The sequence below is a fragment of the Hyperolius riggenbachi genome, chromosome 5 (assembly GCF_040937935.1).
Source record: "Hyperolius riggenbachi isolate aHypRig1 chromosome 5, aHypRig1.pri, whole genome shotgun sequence".
NCBI classification, from domain to species: Eukaryota; Metazoa; Chordata; class Amphibia; order Anura; family Hyperoliidae; genus Hyperolius; species Hyperolius riggenbachi.
In genome coordinates, this window is record NC_090650.1 from 218,502,898 (window position 1) to 218,519,270 (window position 16,373).

General features: G+C 43.5%; 1 protein-coding gene across 1 annotated transcript in view; it reads right to left on the reverse strand.

Annotated features, from left to right (window-relative positions):
• LOC137518597 (band 4.1-like protein 4B) overlaps nt 1–16,373 on the reverse strand; it is a 252,326-nt gene that overhangs the window by 9,334 nt on the left and 226,619 nt on the right. Inside the window, exon 9 of the mRNA XM_068236670.1 lies at nt 8,856–8,924. Coding sequence (XP_068092771.1) covers nt 8,856–8,924 — 69 coding nt within the window. The remainder of the gene's footprint in view (nt 1–8,855; nt 8,925–16,373) is intronic.

Genomic DNA, 16,373 nt, shown 5'->3' on the forward strand with positions numbered 1-16,373 from the left:
GTGCGGCCCATGAGCTGCAAGTTGGACAGCACTGTTATAGATTATCAAACAATTGGCATTTACTGGTATTTGGATATAGGCAAAGCAAAACTTGAACACATGTTCCAGACAACACTAAATGCTAACCTGTGTGTTGCCATCGTTTGAGCCAAGATTTGCAGTGTACAACATTAGAGTGGATTTAATAACAGCTAGCTGATTCCTAAAAAACACTTTTGACTATATTATTGTATTTACGAGTCAATTTATATATTAGTTAAATGTCTACTGTTGCAATATTAACAGCTCACACAGTTAAGAAATGGGCGGATGCTGGCTTAAATATGGCCAGGTTAGCCAATAAAGACTGCTGCGGGCAAAAAGCTAGCTTGTGCATGGGAGGCTCCCGACATCCCTAGATCTGTCATGGCACCGGGTACATTGTTCTCCCACTCACCCTGCCTATCGGAATTTGGTCCTCCCTCCTCCTCCCTCTATTTAGGTAAGGGATGCATCTGTACAGAAGAGACGCAACAGTACAGAAGATGGCCATGAACTGTCAACTGTGGGATTGAGTCCCAATCCCTGCGAGCAAGGGTAATCGAGGGGTATGTGTGTAGCTTTAGAAGGTGATGAAAGGAAACAAAGGTATTCTTCTACTAAAGGTAGAGAACTCTTTGGGCGCATGGGACAACATAACGTCTTGACAATTCAACCCTACTGACTAGATGATCTGAAAATTATACTTTGCATCTGCATTTAATTGCTTTGAAGCAATAGAAAAATAAGTTAATCAGTGTGAACTAGCTCCTTAAACTGACCAGATGTCCTACAACAGGTAACTATTGAGTAATGAGTAGTAGAGCCCTTGGCTATGTTCCATTGCATTGCAAGGTCACAATACAACCTGCAGTGTTCTTAAAGAGAACCTGTACTGAGTAAAAATATTTAAAATAAACACATGAGGTAACTTCAAATGAACATTACATAGTTACCTTGCCATCAGTTCCTCTCAGAAGCTCACCATTTTCTTCTGACAATAATCCCTTCCAGTTCTGACAATATTTTGTCAGATCTGAAATATATCAGTTGCTGTCAGTAAAATATCAGTTGCTGTCAGTTATGGCTGAGAGGAAAACTGATGTACCAGGTAATGTCCATGTTTCCCTATGGCTCAAGTGGGCGATGTTACAGTTTAACTGTGTGCTGACCAGAAAGCTATTATGGGTAATGACCATTTTCAAAGTGGAGGATGGAAAATTCCCTTGATCACAGTGAACAAACAGGACGCGGGACAGGAGAAAGACACTAAGGAGTAGACTGCATGGAAGGTAAGTATGACTTGTGTATGCTTATTTTGACTTTTAATTTTCAGTTCAGGTTTTCTTTAAGCTCAGTTGTAATATGGACATAGTACAATTCCCTTACAATAAAAAGCTTATTTGTCTTCCTCTGTATTAAAGGACACATCCGGGGTAAACAAAAACTTACCTGGGGCTCTGCGCAGAACGCTCCAAGCTACGTGTGTGCGATCGTGAGCGGCGCGGCCACTCGCTCACGCAGGCAGAAAAGATGCTGACCTGGCGAGGTCGGCATCTGTGACAGAGGGGAAACAGATGCAGCCACCGTCTGGGAGTGGAGCTACGTCGAGGGACAGATAGGCTGCCGAGGGCTGAAGGAAGCCCCAGGTAAGTAGATTTTGTTTTTGGGGTTTTTTTTACCTCGGACCTGTCCTTTAAATAAATGGTGTTTGGACACACAGAGATTCACCCAAGTATTTGATGACAATAATGAGCACTAAAAGCACTCAAAGTACCAATAGCTTGTGTTGTGAATTAGCCTGCTTTCACACTAGTGCATTGTGATGCGTTGCACCTGACAATATAATCGCATTGCTAATGCAATTTAGTTATGTTGAAAAAAGCTACATTCACAAAGGCGCATTAGCAGTGTGATACGACAGATTCAATGGCATTGTTAACAGTTGCAGTGAAGCAAATTTGTATGTACTGAATGCTTCACTGTATGCAACACCACATGTACAGCGTGTGATGTGACTTCTCCCCTCCTTGCATTGCTATTCTGTTTTTACACTCCCCGGTGTGAACGTAGCCTTAGAGCTGTCCTAGAGCTACACAGACTTTAATTCTCTGGAAGGTAAAAGGTTTTCATATACAATAGTTAAATATGCCAATGGCTCCTATCACAATGTACTACGCAGACTGGAGTTAAGCGGAAAGGAGCAAGGAATTATGTGAGGTCATTGAAATGGGACATGTGCATGGCAGTGGTTGCAAATAATAGAGTAATGAAATTCAAAGGTATAATTTTATTCATGAAATAAACTTCAATGGACCAAATGATAATTTCCCCATTACTGCTTTGTCATTTTATTATATTACAAACTCAGTTATGTTATGTGTGCAAGGCTATTTTTCATGTTATTTGCTCTAGCCTTTAATACTAAACTGTCTATTATTTTGTAATAGTCAAGTCTTACATGAAGACAAAATTACTTACTTTGGAGGTGCTGAAGTCCAACTCCAAGTATTTTGCTGGTTCTTTTAAAGACACCTCTTAGTGACAGAGCTTGTTTTATCTGTTTATGAACACCTCATTTGTTGATGTTAAATATATTAATTTTTAAAGGGATACTTAAGCCATGGATAAAAAAATCAGTTTTACTCACCTGGGGCTTCTACCAGCCCTCTGCAGCCCATCCGTGCCCTCGCAGTAACTCACGGATCCTCCTGTCCCCTGCCGCCAACTAATTTCATTTTTGCCAACAGACTTGCTGCGCCTGCGCAGGCCTTCTTTACATTCCTTTCCGCAATAGTGTCCTGCGCAGGCGCAGGACGCTATTGCAGATGGGTACGCGAAGAAGGCTACGCATGGCCGGGCCTGTCGGGGAAACGAAAACTAGCTGGCAGCGGGGGACCAAAGGATCAATCAGTACGTGACTGCGAGGGCACGGGAGATGGCTGCCGGGGGCTGGTAGAAGCCAGAATCAGAATCAGAATCAGAATCATTTATTTCGCCAAGTACAACGGGGGTTGTACCCGGAATTGTTTTTGGCTCATACAGGGTCGGTGATGGTACAAACACATACATGCGATCTTCAACACACACAATCAAATACAGTATAGTACAAAGTAAGCATATAGCTATATATACACACATACGGCACTTAAAGGGACTCCGAGCAGTGCAGAAACTATGGAAAGATGCATATCATTTTAAAGCTCTCTTTCTCCTCTTTCCAATTATATATAAACCACCACCCTACGTCTTTTAGTTTTCGATATTTTCGCGATTGAAATTGCCGCGGCCGCGATTTCGATCGCGAAAATAGAGAAAACTAAAAGGTGTAGGGCGACGATTTAGGTGTCGTCAGAAAGAGGAGAAAGAGAGCTTTAAAATGATATCCATCAAGCCATAGTTATATTGTATTACACAGGGCGACACTTTCCCCAGTGTCAGCAGCTCCATTCTGCTGAATGCAGCTGCTGACTTTGACAAAAAGTCGCCCTGTGTAATACAATATAACTATGGTTTGATGGATATCATTTTAAAGCTCTCTTTCTCCTCTTTCTGACGACACCTAAATCGTTGCCCTACGCCTTTTAGTTTTCTCTATTTTCGCGATTGAAATCGCGGCCGCAGCAATTTCAATCGCGAAAATAGCGAAAACTAAAAGGCGTAGGATGGGGGTTTATATATCATTGGAAAGAGGAGAAAGAGAGCTTTAAAATGATGTGCATCTTCCCATAGTTTCTGCACTGCTCGGAGTCCCTTTAACTATAGTGGAGGACGCGTGGGGAAGTCTGGAGTGCTATGTGAGGGGAGCAGCCTGCCAACTAATGACGGCGCTCGCACTGCTCTGCAGAAGTTCCAGATACCCCACAGTGTGTCCTGGAAAAAAGAGCGGATAGCGAAAAGAGAGAGAGAGAGAGTGAGAGTGAGAGAAGAGATAGCGAACAAGAGAATTGGAAAGAAAGAGAGAGAACCCAAGCAAGAGGAGAGAAGCAGAGAGTTCCTTCAGGGCAGCAGATTGAACCCCCCCCCCCCCCCCGGGTATAGTCCGACAATCAGTCCGAGCAGAGGGGGGGCACGGAGCCAGTTCTGGTGGAGGAAAACTGGGCCTTCCAGTGCTGCTGTGTAGGCTGGTCGGAGTGGCCTGGTGGATGAGAGCAGAGGGGACTCCAGAGCTGCACTGTGCTGTTTGAGGACTGCAAGGCTCGGTGGTGGGGAGCAGGGCCTGGCTTGTTTCAGTGGCGTGTATGGAGCAGTAGAGGGATCAGGGTGAGCGGAGGCGCACATCACCCTACGGGTCACAGTGGTGGAGGGGCCGCAGCCTTGCATCTCGGTGATCGTGAGGGAGCAGAAGAGTGGTGGTGCACATACCTCTCCGGGCTGCGGCGGTGGAGCTGCCTGCTTGTTACTGTGATGGCGTCCCCGGGCAGAGACGGTGTAGTGGCCCCACATGGATAGCGGATCAGGCATCTTCCGGGTCCTCAGATGGTGTCAGGGCAGCCACATACGACGATTTTTGTTTTTTTAACCCAGGCAGCGGTATTGCAAAAGTTGCAGCATTGCGGGGAAGGCAGTCCCCGGGTCCTCGGATAGCAGCTGCATTCCCTGAGCGGCATCTGGTTGCCCCGGCAGCAGTGTTGTGGCTGCCCCACGTGGTATCCAGCGGGACTCTGTACCGAAGGCGATGTGCGGCCAGCAGGAATAGAGATGTGCGGTGGTAGAGGGGCTGGCTGGAGAGTCGGGCAGCAAGAGTCAGGCAGCGAGCAGTGAGCACAAGTGCCCGAACAGTTGATCGGCAGTCTGCCCGCAGCTAGCAGGCGCCCTGGGCTAGCGGGGTGGCCTGCGGCCTGCATGGTGTCATCCTCCGTGGCTGGAACGTAAGAAGGACGGGAACCTCTCCGCTGGAAGCCGTCCCGGATCCCGAGCCGCGGTGCCGTGGTGGGACCAGCTTGGGTGGCGACGCTGATGGTCTGGAGGCAGCGGCGGAGGATCGGCCTGAGCACTGTACGTGGCCCCGAACAGCTGATTCCCTCGCCGACCCACAGACCTTAGCGCGTGGCTGGAGCAGAGCAAGACCAGCGTGCCCATGTCCTCCGCATCCCTCCCCAGCGTGGAGAGGAGCTCCAAGGTGAGTGGAGGGAGAGATTACATCTAAAAAATTAAAAAAGACCGGAGCCCTGTGGCCGCGGCGTCCGAGTCCGACGCCATCTTAGTTACTACCCTCCAGGTGAGTAAAACTATTTTTTTTTTATCTATGGCTTAAGTAACCCTTTAAGCATCTATTCAGAAGCCTCTTCACCAGCCATTTCCTGTAGAACAGAAGTTAATTTCTATTGGTTGCAATATTTTTAAAGAGAACAACCTGTGCCCTGCCCCCTTGCCGTGTCTGAACACCATGATGGTGCAAGCCAGTGAGAACTCAGCAGCACAGGCACCAGCCACAGATATTCACGTAGAGGGACCAGATTTTTAAAAAAAGGATACTTTCCTCTAGAAGCCTTATTTCACACTTCAAAGTAACATTGGTAGCCTGCTTACTAAGCTATTATGTGGTATATTAAGATCTGCCTCTGAACATGGGTTTTATATGCAGATATGAGGTATAGACACTGAAACCAATGGCAGCAAATCCAATTTATGTACAAAAATAAATACAGTAAAATGAGACCTGACCTGTTTCTATATTGCTGCACACAGCACATTATGGGCCATTTTATCAACAAAGACAGGTGTCGCCCCGCACAGGCATTAGTTCTTGCAGACAACTTTTTTGTACTGACATAAGTGCACTAAAGCTTGTCATTATTGCCTGATGCTACCTGTAGCTCTTTAGTCATCAATATTTTCAATTTGTTTAGAATGGAGTTAATCCTATAAGCTACAATGAATAAAGAAATGCAATACAGTAACCAGAGTCACTAATGGCCCTCAAGAATAACAAAACCACCATGAATCAACAAGTAGGGAGATCTATTATCAACACTCAAAACTGCTGTATTATTTTATCCAGCGTGCTATGTTCTGCATATCTCATTTTATGGTATAAAGTTTTAAAAACAATTATTTTAATTTATAAATATACATAAAAATTATTGGAGTAAGTCTACAAAGAAACAGCAAACCCAGGAATATATATATATATATACAGTGGGATGCAAAAGTTTGGGCAACCTTGTTAATCGTCATGATTTTCCTGTATAAATCGTTGGTTGTTACAATAAAAAATGTCAGTTAAATATATCGTATAGGAGACACACACACTGATATTTGAGAAGTGAAATGACGTTTATTGGATTTACAGAAAGTGTGCAATAATTGTTTAAACAAAATTAGGCAGGTGCATGAATTTGAGCACCACCGAAAATAAATGAAATCAATATTTAGTAAATCCTCCTTTTGCACAAATTACAGCCTCTAAATGCTTCCTGTAGGTTCCAATGAGAGTCTGGATTCTGGTTGAAGGTATTTTGGACCATTCCTTTTTACAAAACATCTCTAGTTCATTCAGGTTTTATGGCTTTCGAGCATGGACAGCTCTCTCTAACTCACATCACAGTGTTTTAATTATATTCAGGTTGGGGATTGAGATGGCCATTCCAGAACGTTGTACTTGTTCCTCTGCATGAATGCCGTAGTGGATTTTGAGCAGTGCTTAGGGTCGTTGTCTTGTTGAAAGATCCAGCCCCGATGCAGCTTTAGCTTTGTCACTGATTCCTGGACATTGATCTCCAGGATTTGCTGATACTGAGTGGAATCCATGCGTCACTCAGCTTTGAGAAGATTCCCAGTCCCTGCACTGGCCACACAGCCCCACAGCATGATGGAACCACCACCATATTGTACTGTAGGTAGCAGGTGTTTTTCTTAGAATGCTGTGTTCTTTTTCCTCCATGCATAACGCCCCTTGTTATGCCCAAGTAAATCAATTTCCGTTTCATCAATCCACAGCACCTTATTCCAAAATGAAGCTGGCTTGTCCAAATGTGCTTTAGCATACCTCAAGCGGCTCTGTTTGTGCTGTGGGCGGAGAAAAGGCTTCCTCTGCGTCACTCTCGCATACAGCATCTCCTTGTAAAGTGCGCCGAATGGTTGAACGATGCACAGTGACTCCATCTGCAGCAAGATGATGTTGTAGGTTTCTGGTGCTGGTCTGTGGGTTGACTCTAACTGTTCTCCCCATTTGTTTCATTTCTCTATCTGAGATTTTTCTTGGTCTGCCACTTCGAGCCTTAACTTGAACTGAGCCTGTTGTCTTCCATTTGCTCAATATGTTCCTAACATTGGAAACAGACAGCTAATATCTCTGAGACAGCGTTCTGTATTTTTCCCCTAAACCATGGTGATGAACAATCTTTGTCTTCAGGTAATTTGATAGTTGTTTTGAGACCCTCATGTTGCTACTTTTCAGTGAACATTAAAAGAGGAGGAAAACTTACAATTGAGCACCTTAAATGCTCTCTTTCATAATTGGATTCACCTATGTATGTAGGTCAGGGGTCACTGAGCTTACCAAGACATTTTGAGTTCCAATAATTAGTTCTAAAGGTTTTGGAATCCATAAAATGACAACAGTGCCCAAATGTATGCACCTGCCTAATTTTGTTTAAATAATTATTGCACACTTTCTGTAAATCCAATAAACTTCATTTCACTTCTCAAATATCACTGTGTGTGTCTCCTATATGATATATTTAACTGACATTTTTTTATTGTAGCAACCAACAATTCACACAGGAAAATCATGACTATTAAAGAGACTCTGTAACAAAATTTTCAGCCTTATTTCTTCTATCCTATAAGTTCCTATACCTGTTCTAATGTGCTCTGGATTACTGCAGCCTTTCCTAGTTGCACAGTGGCTGTGTTATCTCTGTTATATAATCGAATCTTTCCTCTGACGGCTTTGTCGGGCTCAGACAGGAATGTGCTGTCTGCTGTTATAGGCAGAAGCTATACACACCCTCTCCACGCTCGGTGTGAGTCACAGACTGAGCTTCTCTGAGCCTATCACAACCTGGTTAGTTTGTTTGTAAACACTGCCTAAAACTGGCAATTACAAGCCAGGATTGCAGCAGGGAGTGGCAGAAACAGCACAGAGGGGCCCAGGAGAACATAATGAATAGATGGTATGCTTTTTATTGTAAGAATTTTAGAGTACAGATTCTCTTTAACAAGGTTGCCCAAAGGTTCGCATCCCACTGTATGTGTGCGTGCGTAAAAATTGTGTAAAAATGTATTTTTTTTTATTTCCTTGCACTGACAGTATAAAAACTGCTGGTGCTGCTATGACATAAAACAAATGTTTTGGATGCTAACATGCATAGTTATTAGAGGCTAGGAGATTATAATTATATTATTGTATTAATGCATAGTGTGGCTGAAAAAAAGCAAAGAAACACTGATACTGATGATTGTGGCTACAGCCAACCTGCCTCCTCCACCTATATTACTACTTGAGTGAACCACCTCTATCCTGTATCACTGATGTTTTTGCTAGTGGTGCAGTGCAGATTTCTCAGTACTGGTTAAAAAAAATGTTTTCTTTGACTTCATCTTTCCCTTTTATTCACAAGTTACTCACTTCAGCTGTATACAATATTGCAATATTTTCGGGTGGGTTGCCAACTTTATAGATTATTATTATTAAATATTGTGTTTATTTTTTTAATTTTATTTTTAACATATTACAAGTGTATACCATATTTTACAATTTGTACATGTATTATTGTTTCATTTTGGGTGCTCAAGTATAAGGGAAGAGGAAACCATTCATAAGGTCCATTTTATCATATTGTAATATCACATGATCAAAAGCTAGATGAGTCAAAAAGAAATCTACTTACAGGGTATGGTTGCACTGTTGTAAAAGGATCAAAAAATGAATTAGATGGGTCGGCAGGATATGCCTTTATCTTAAAAAGAATACAAAGAAAATGCATTATTGTTGAGGTCAAGGAAAAAAAAAACATGATAATGTGTGCCTGTAATATGCAAAGGAGACACTTCTTAACATCATGTGCCAGAACCAGATGCATTGCTAAAGTCAGGGAATATTTCAGACACGTTATAAGTATAGTTAATCTCCATTATATCACAAAATATTTCCTTGGTGCCAGGAACTCTTTTTTTGTTAAGGTGTTATAAAAGCGGTGGAAAACAATTCTATTGTATAGCACAGATACCCCTTTACTGTGGTTAGTAAAAGCCAAATACTCATTTGAAAGAAAAATAAAAGTGACTTTACATGGAAGCCACTAGGGAATGTCTGATCCTAGATCCCTGTGGTAGGGACCTTCAAGACCTCTACTGGTGTCACAAAACACCTTTGAAGACTTCCATTATTTTTCTAAACTGCCCATATTTTGTTAATATTGTATTTATATCAAAACACCAATTTGTTACTTACCAAGTAATTTGATCTTTAATAATTCCTTAAGATGGAACTCCAGGCAATAAACTAAATTCCACATGTAGGATCCTGGTACTCTTATTTACCTTTCAAATCTCTTCTCACCCCATGCCACTGTGATAGTGGTGAAGATCTTACCGATGCATCTTCCAAGATAATATTCATGCCTATCCCTTCTAGTGTGGAGGTAAGGAGACCAGCTTTGATTGCCACCTCCATTACCCTTTTACCTTTCCCTTAAAGTGAACCCGGAGTGAGAGTGATGTGGAGGCTGCCATATTTGTTTCTTTTTAAACATTACCAGTTGCCTGGCAGCCCTGCTTATCTATTTGGCTGCAGTAGTTTCTAAATAACACCAGAAACAAGCATGAAGCTAATCTTAATCAGTTTTGACAATATATCAGAAACACCTTATCTGCATATGCTTGTTCAGGGTCTATGGCTGAAAGTATTAAAGGCAGAGGATCAGCCATACAGCCAGGCAACTGGTATTGCTTAAAAGGAAATAAATATGGCTGCCACCAATATAACTAACAATTCCAAATTAATTCCAATGACAGCAATCAGCAGTGTGGATAGCCTAGAAGACGTACCTCATAGCTATGCTGGTGGAGAAGATATGTGCACAGAGAAAGACTGTAGACCATTGAGTCTATCTAGAAGAGGTGTGCATCTGTGTTTCATCTAACAGTTTTTAGAATCATCCAACAGGTGAATTTTAGTTTAACCACTTGCCGACCACACACTCATAGCGTGCGGCGGCAAAGTGGTAGCTGGAGGACCAGCGACGCACATCTGCGTCGCTAGGTGCCTCCCCAATTAATCAGGAAAGGCCGTCGCGCGAGCGGCTGTTTCCTGTTAGATCACGGAGCGGGTCTCCGTGAATAGCCTGCGAGCCGCTGATCGCGGCTCGCAGACTAAATGTAAACGCAGGAGACATTTGTCTCCTTTGTTTACATTGAACGGCGCTGCTGCGCAGCAGCGCCGTAAGGCAGATCAGCGATCCCCGGCCAATCAGCGGCCGGGGATCGCCGCCATGTGACAGAGGACATCCTGTCACAGGCTCTACAGGACGGATAGCGTCCTGTGCAGCCCCGATCACCAGGGGGGACAGGTAGGAGAGGGAGGGGGGGAATTTCGCTGCGGAGGGGGGCTTTGAGGTGCCCCCCCCCCGCAAACCTCAGGCAGGCAGGAGCGATCAGACCCCCCCCTGCACATCATCCCCATAGGGGGGAAAAAAGGGGGGGGCGATCTGATTGCTCTGCATGCACGCTGATCTGTGCTGGGGGCTGCAGAGCCCACCCAGCACAGATCACAAAAAACAGCGCTGGTCCTTAAGGGGGGGGGGGGTAAAGGCTGGGTCATCAAGTGGTTAATAACCAGAGTTCGCTTTACATACTAGCATACTAGTTTTGCATACTAATGCCAGTGTCCTAGACCTAGTGCTCAGTTTGTTAGCTCGTCATAGTTGTTTTCATCTGTAACAGTGACACATGCCCTGTAGACTTGGGAAATAGAAAGAAGTGTGACTCTTGGGACTTACTAGGCCCATAATAACATATAATATGTATTTCCTAGGTGAATTTAAAGTATGGTTAAATACTGCATTGTTTTTATTTGTTCACTGTATACAGCATTATTGTACACACTTTTTCTTTGCACTAACAATCTCTTGGTGGTTATGCCCCTTGGTAAATTGTTACTGGAAGTCTGTAGCAAACTTCCTGTGTGATACTTTGCTCCTTCCTGTAACTCTATCATTCAAAGCCTGTATGGCTGGTATACTGAATAAAGTTCTTGTAGAAAGCATGCAAGACTGTTGATTAGAATACTCTTGTTTTATGCAAGGAAATGTCTTATTATCAAATGGAAACTTCAGTCAGTACCCACATTGGGAGATTGGAAATATGTGGTGAACTTCATGCTTCCTTTATATACACTGGCATATCAGGTTCACAATCATCCTAACAAATTTTGGAAGTAGATGGGTAGGAAATTCAGCTACGGCCATTCATTTCCTTGACATTAATATATTGGTTAGTGAAACTGTAAAGGATAAGTGTCAAACATTGTAGTAGTATCTTTGGTCTCAATGTCCTTTTTTCTTATATTTGCTAATATCTGTTTGAGCCTATGTTATTGTCACAAACTGTGTCCTGCCATTTCCTGCCTGCTGGTGGTGGCAATAACCTGGACTGCCCTGGGACATTCATTGCTCTACCAGCAGAGGGCTCTAAGGACTATACAACATCCAGAACCTCTACCATCCACCAGCAGGTGGCCTGTTACTGCCACTATAAACACATAAAGTTCCCTGTTTGGCCTCCGGGTGGCTTCATGGGAACTCTCATTGAAACTGCTCACCACTAGCTGCATTCTGTGGTTGCTGATCACATGGCTTATTTAACAACTGCATCTTCCTCTTGCTAATCACCAGAACTTTGTACTGCTAGGTCTGAGTTGCTGAACATCCTGATACCTGTCTTAAACCTTGTTTTGCTTACCCATTACTGAACCTGTTATCCTGTTTAGACCTTGTTAGCTGCCTTATCCCTGGTACCGTGCCTTTCTGATACCTCTTGCTGACTCTGTTATACTGCCTGATTCCTTTGTACTGTGATTGGTTGTATATATATATTCCTGTGTATATTTGCTTATAAATAGATAGTTAGATAGTCAGGGTATTGTTGGTACGTGTGCACACTGTTTTGTCTGGTTTGAGGGAGATTCATTGTACATATTTGTATGCATTTAATTCACATTTATGTTGGTATGTATGTTTTTTTCACTTTATTGCATTGCAATAAATACTATTGCACACTAACGATCTTGTCTCAGTGTCAATACTTCTGCATTTCCCGATTGCCTGTTTAGTAATCGTTACAGTTATGGAATGTACTAAAAGTGGTGTTGTTTTTTGTTCTATGTTCCTTTATCTTCAATATGGCTGGAAGTCAATGTTTGGCTTCTGGTCTTAAAAATACAATAACAATTATTGGTTTAAAAAAAAAAAAAAATAATAATTTTTTTGAAGTATTAGCTTTTGGGTGTATGTCCTCCCTTCTTCAGATTCACAAAATGTACCGATCTACAGTACAATAATTCACAAAGAAATAAGAATATATTCTATGCGATGATGTTACTAAAAACAGACACAACAGTCAGTTTAGAGGGGTTAAATTGTCTTAAAAGTATATGTTTAAAAAATTTGGGCCAATATTTAGTCTATTCTCTTTTGTGTATGGCCACTTTTACCCCTCTTCCTCTCCACTCCATTGTGTAACTCTCTCCATTGACCGAATTTTAGAGAATCAGTATCTGATGAAAAGAAAAGTGTGAGTTCATCTGAGAATAATTTAAGGAGTGTTGTATTCAAGGAAAGGAAGAAAAAGAGGCAGCTGAGCAATAAGACACTGGTTCTAATGTTCTATGGATAACAGCCTGAAGAAAATGAAGAAGAAATGGCATCTGACAGAGATAAAAATGAGTAAGTGTTATGAGCAGGGCCGGCACTGCCATAGATGCAAAGGGGGCAACCGCCAACCATGCTATATGCTGCCTGCTCCTCCCACTCGCACTGCTCCCCGGGGGGCCTGTAAGTATAATAGCAGCCATAATCACCTGTCAGTCCCGGCGGGTGAGCGGTCAGGCAGAACCTTGAGAAATGCTGTCTCCCTCCTTCTATATGACTCGGGTCATCATGTGTAAACACGCGCCGGCACTGATGTAACAATAGGCCCTGCAGCCCCTGCCCCTGCTGGGGGGGCCTGGGCCCCCCCTGGGGCCCGCTCGGGCCGTTTTGGGGGGCTGTAGGGGACGCAGCATTAGGGGAAAGCTATGCTGCAGTTCGGCGGGCAGGGGGGATGGTCCCCCCCCCTCACCTCAGGCTTTCCCCTCTGCGCTCCCCTCCAGCTTCAATAAGTGTCCGTGAGCAGCGGCGGGCAGCGACGGCAAATACATACCTTCCATGCGTTCCAGCGTGGTCGCTCCTCTCTCTAGTCTCTGACGCAACTTCCTGTATATACAGGTAGTCGCGTCAGAGACTAGAGAGAGAAACTTCCACGCTGGAGCACACAGAAGGTATGTATCTGCCGCCGCAGCTCACGGACACTTATTAATGCTGGAGGGGAGTGCAGAGGGGAAAGCCCGAGGTGAGGGAGGGGGGACCCTCCCTGCCGAGTGTGGCCATAGCTTTCCCCTCATGCTGCGTCCCCTCTAGCCCCCCAAAATGGCCCCGAGTGGGGGGGGGGGGGGGGGGCCCGCTCAGAATTTTTGCAGGGGGGCCCGGTGGGATCTAGTTTCGCCCCTGCGCGCCGGGTCATAGAGTGGGAGGAAGACAGCGTGCCTCAAAGAGCACCTGCCGGGACTGACAGGTAATTATGGCTGCTATTATACTTACAGGGCCCCAGGGAGCAGAGGGGTAATGGCGAGGGGGCTTGCGCAGGGGGCCCCAACACTACAGTTTACCTGAGGGCCACAGGGCCCCTTAAACCGGTCCCTGGTTATGAGGGATGTACCAAAAACATGAGATTGTTTCTACAATAATGCATCATGAATGTCAGCACCAAAGTATACTGTATGTGTGGTATCTCAGGGTTGATTCTACACCTGCCCCTTACAGTAAGACGCTATAATGAACTTATGTGAAGGTACAGTAACAATGTTCCGTCTATCGTTATTAGAGACACTGCATCACATCTTATCTATCCAACCACTTGCTCCAGATATCTTTTTCTTGCAATCCTTTCTCTTCACTACCCTCTCTGTTAATGTTCTCCAAGGCTTATTGGAGACTTGTTATCTTGTCTAATCCAGCCTCTCCAGCTCCAAATTATTTTTTTTTGGGGGGGGGGGACATGATGGCTGGCTGGTGGGGCACATTTGGGTGATTAAAATTTATGTTTATATGGCGAGCTTTATATATTTTTTGCCTTATTTAGGTGATAAAATTAAGGCTAACTAGTTCAGCAATGATAGGGACCAAATGTAAACATCACACACAGAAGGTTTTTGAGCATAGTAGATTGTCCAAATAATGGTGCTATTATTAAAGAAACGTTTCCAACAGGTGTACTTGGCTAGTTTACTGCCATGCTTTAAGCTGCTCCTGTGTGGACAGATCACAAACAAATCATTCCAGCCCCCAGCCTGTGTCTCACGACTCTACTGTACAAGCAAGGAGAGGGGGAAGAGGCAAGCTCTATTTTATTGGCTCATTAAAAAAAAAACAATACGCTTTCAGCTTTTAAGCCTTAGTCAGACTTTATTCCTGCTGACTGACAATATTAGAACATACAATGTGAGGGAGGTATTCAAATATAAATGTCATCCAGATACATTAATTATAAGGGATCTTGCAAGGATTGGGAGGTATTTATGTCAAATAGATAAGACCCTTGGTTTTCTTAATGCATAGACTCAGGCTGACGTGGAGGTTTTTTTTTGTACAGAATCGATCCTTTTCACTGTACACTGCTGGAGCTTGAAAACAGTTACCTGTATGTTACTGAGTGTGGGGGGGGGGGGGGCAATCAGGGGGGCACAGTGATTCCCGGGGAGGGGAATTGCCCTAACGTTCCCCAGTATAGTGCCACCCATGCCTCTTATGTTGGCAAGTGTGCATCCTCTTTAGGTTTACAACATCATTTGAGTAAGCATGGTGCCCAAATGTACCTGTCCTAACTTCTCTCCCTCTGTCCTGAAAAAGGTTTCATGTTGCCTGTCAGCCATATCCTTGTAAATGGTGAACAAGGGCATGACTCTCAACTTAGATAAAACCAAATTAATCATCTTTGCCCCTAACATTCAAAGCCTTCCAATTGCAAAACAAACACAGTAATTTTCTCCACGCCACAGGCTCACCAGCTTGTCACCTTGGCCTCTGCACTCTCCTTCACTCCCCAAATCTAGAACATAACTAGGTTTTGCCACTTCCACCAGTGCAGTATTTCCAAAAAACACCCCTTCCTATCCTCTGAGATGACCAAACTCCGGCAACATGCTCTTGTTACCTACTTCTCACTGTAATCTAGTGAATGACTACACTTTCTCCTCTACAATATGTTATAAATGCCTCAGCCAGAATTATTTGTCTTTCTCGCTACTCCTGATCTGCTACTCCTTTGAAAATCTCCACACTGGTTTCCATCACACCTCAAAATCAAATTCAAACTGTGCTTTGCCTTTAAATCACTCGACTGCTGCCATTCCACTAACATCTTTGACATTATTTATAAATGTATAAATAATGGTTGTGTTTATTTATAAATACAACCCTTATTGGCTATCTGCTCCTCCAGTGCCCTACTAATGGCTTCCTCATTTATATCCCCTACCATTCACCACGGACCAGGACTTTTCTAGGGCTGCTCTATCCTCTGGAATGCCCTCTCTTGTTCCATCAGACTTGCTTCTATCTTTGATATATTTAAACAAGACCTCAGTACCACCTTCGTCAAACTTGCCTAGCTGTCTTTCTCTCCCTTTTAAGCATCGTCATTTAGCCACAGTTCCATTGCCCTTATACATGTAAACAATGTATTCTGACATCCTACAGTGTAAAGCTTGGTTGGATTGCATTCTTTCTTACTCCTTTGCTATCGTTTGGGCTTGTTATGTATGCAAGTAAAGCTTGTCACTCGCACCCCCTAATTATTGTACAGCACTGAGTAATACAGTATGTTGACACTTATACAATAAAATATATTATTAATAACAACAATGCTCTGTGACATGCTAGTTGTGACATACCTATTGATGCTTAGTTCACAGCCAGCCAGCATGAGCTATTATAAGTATCTAGGGCTAGGACTAGAATAGGATCTAAGAAGTAAGGGCATGACTGGATAGATACCTCACTGAAATCTGAAAATATCTTTCGAGAGATCAAAGACAATTACTGCGGAAAGCAGACTCGCTGTTTTTGAAAATATAGGCCATGTTTTATCAAAAA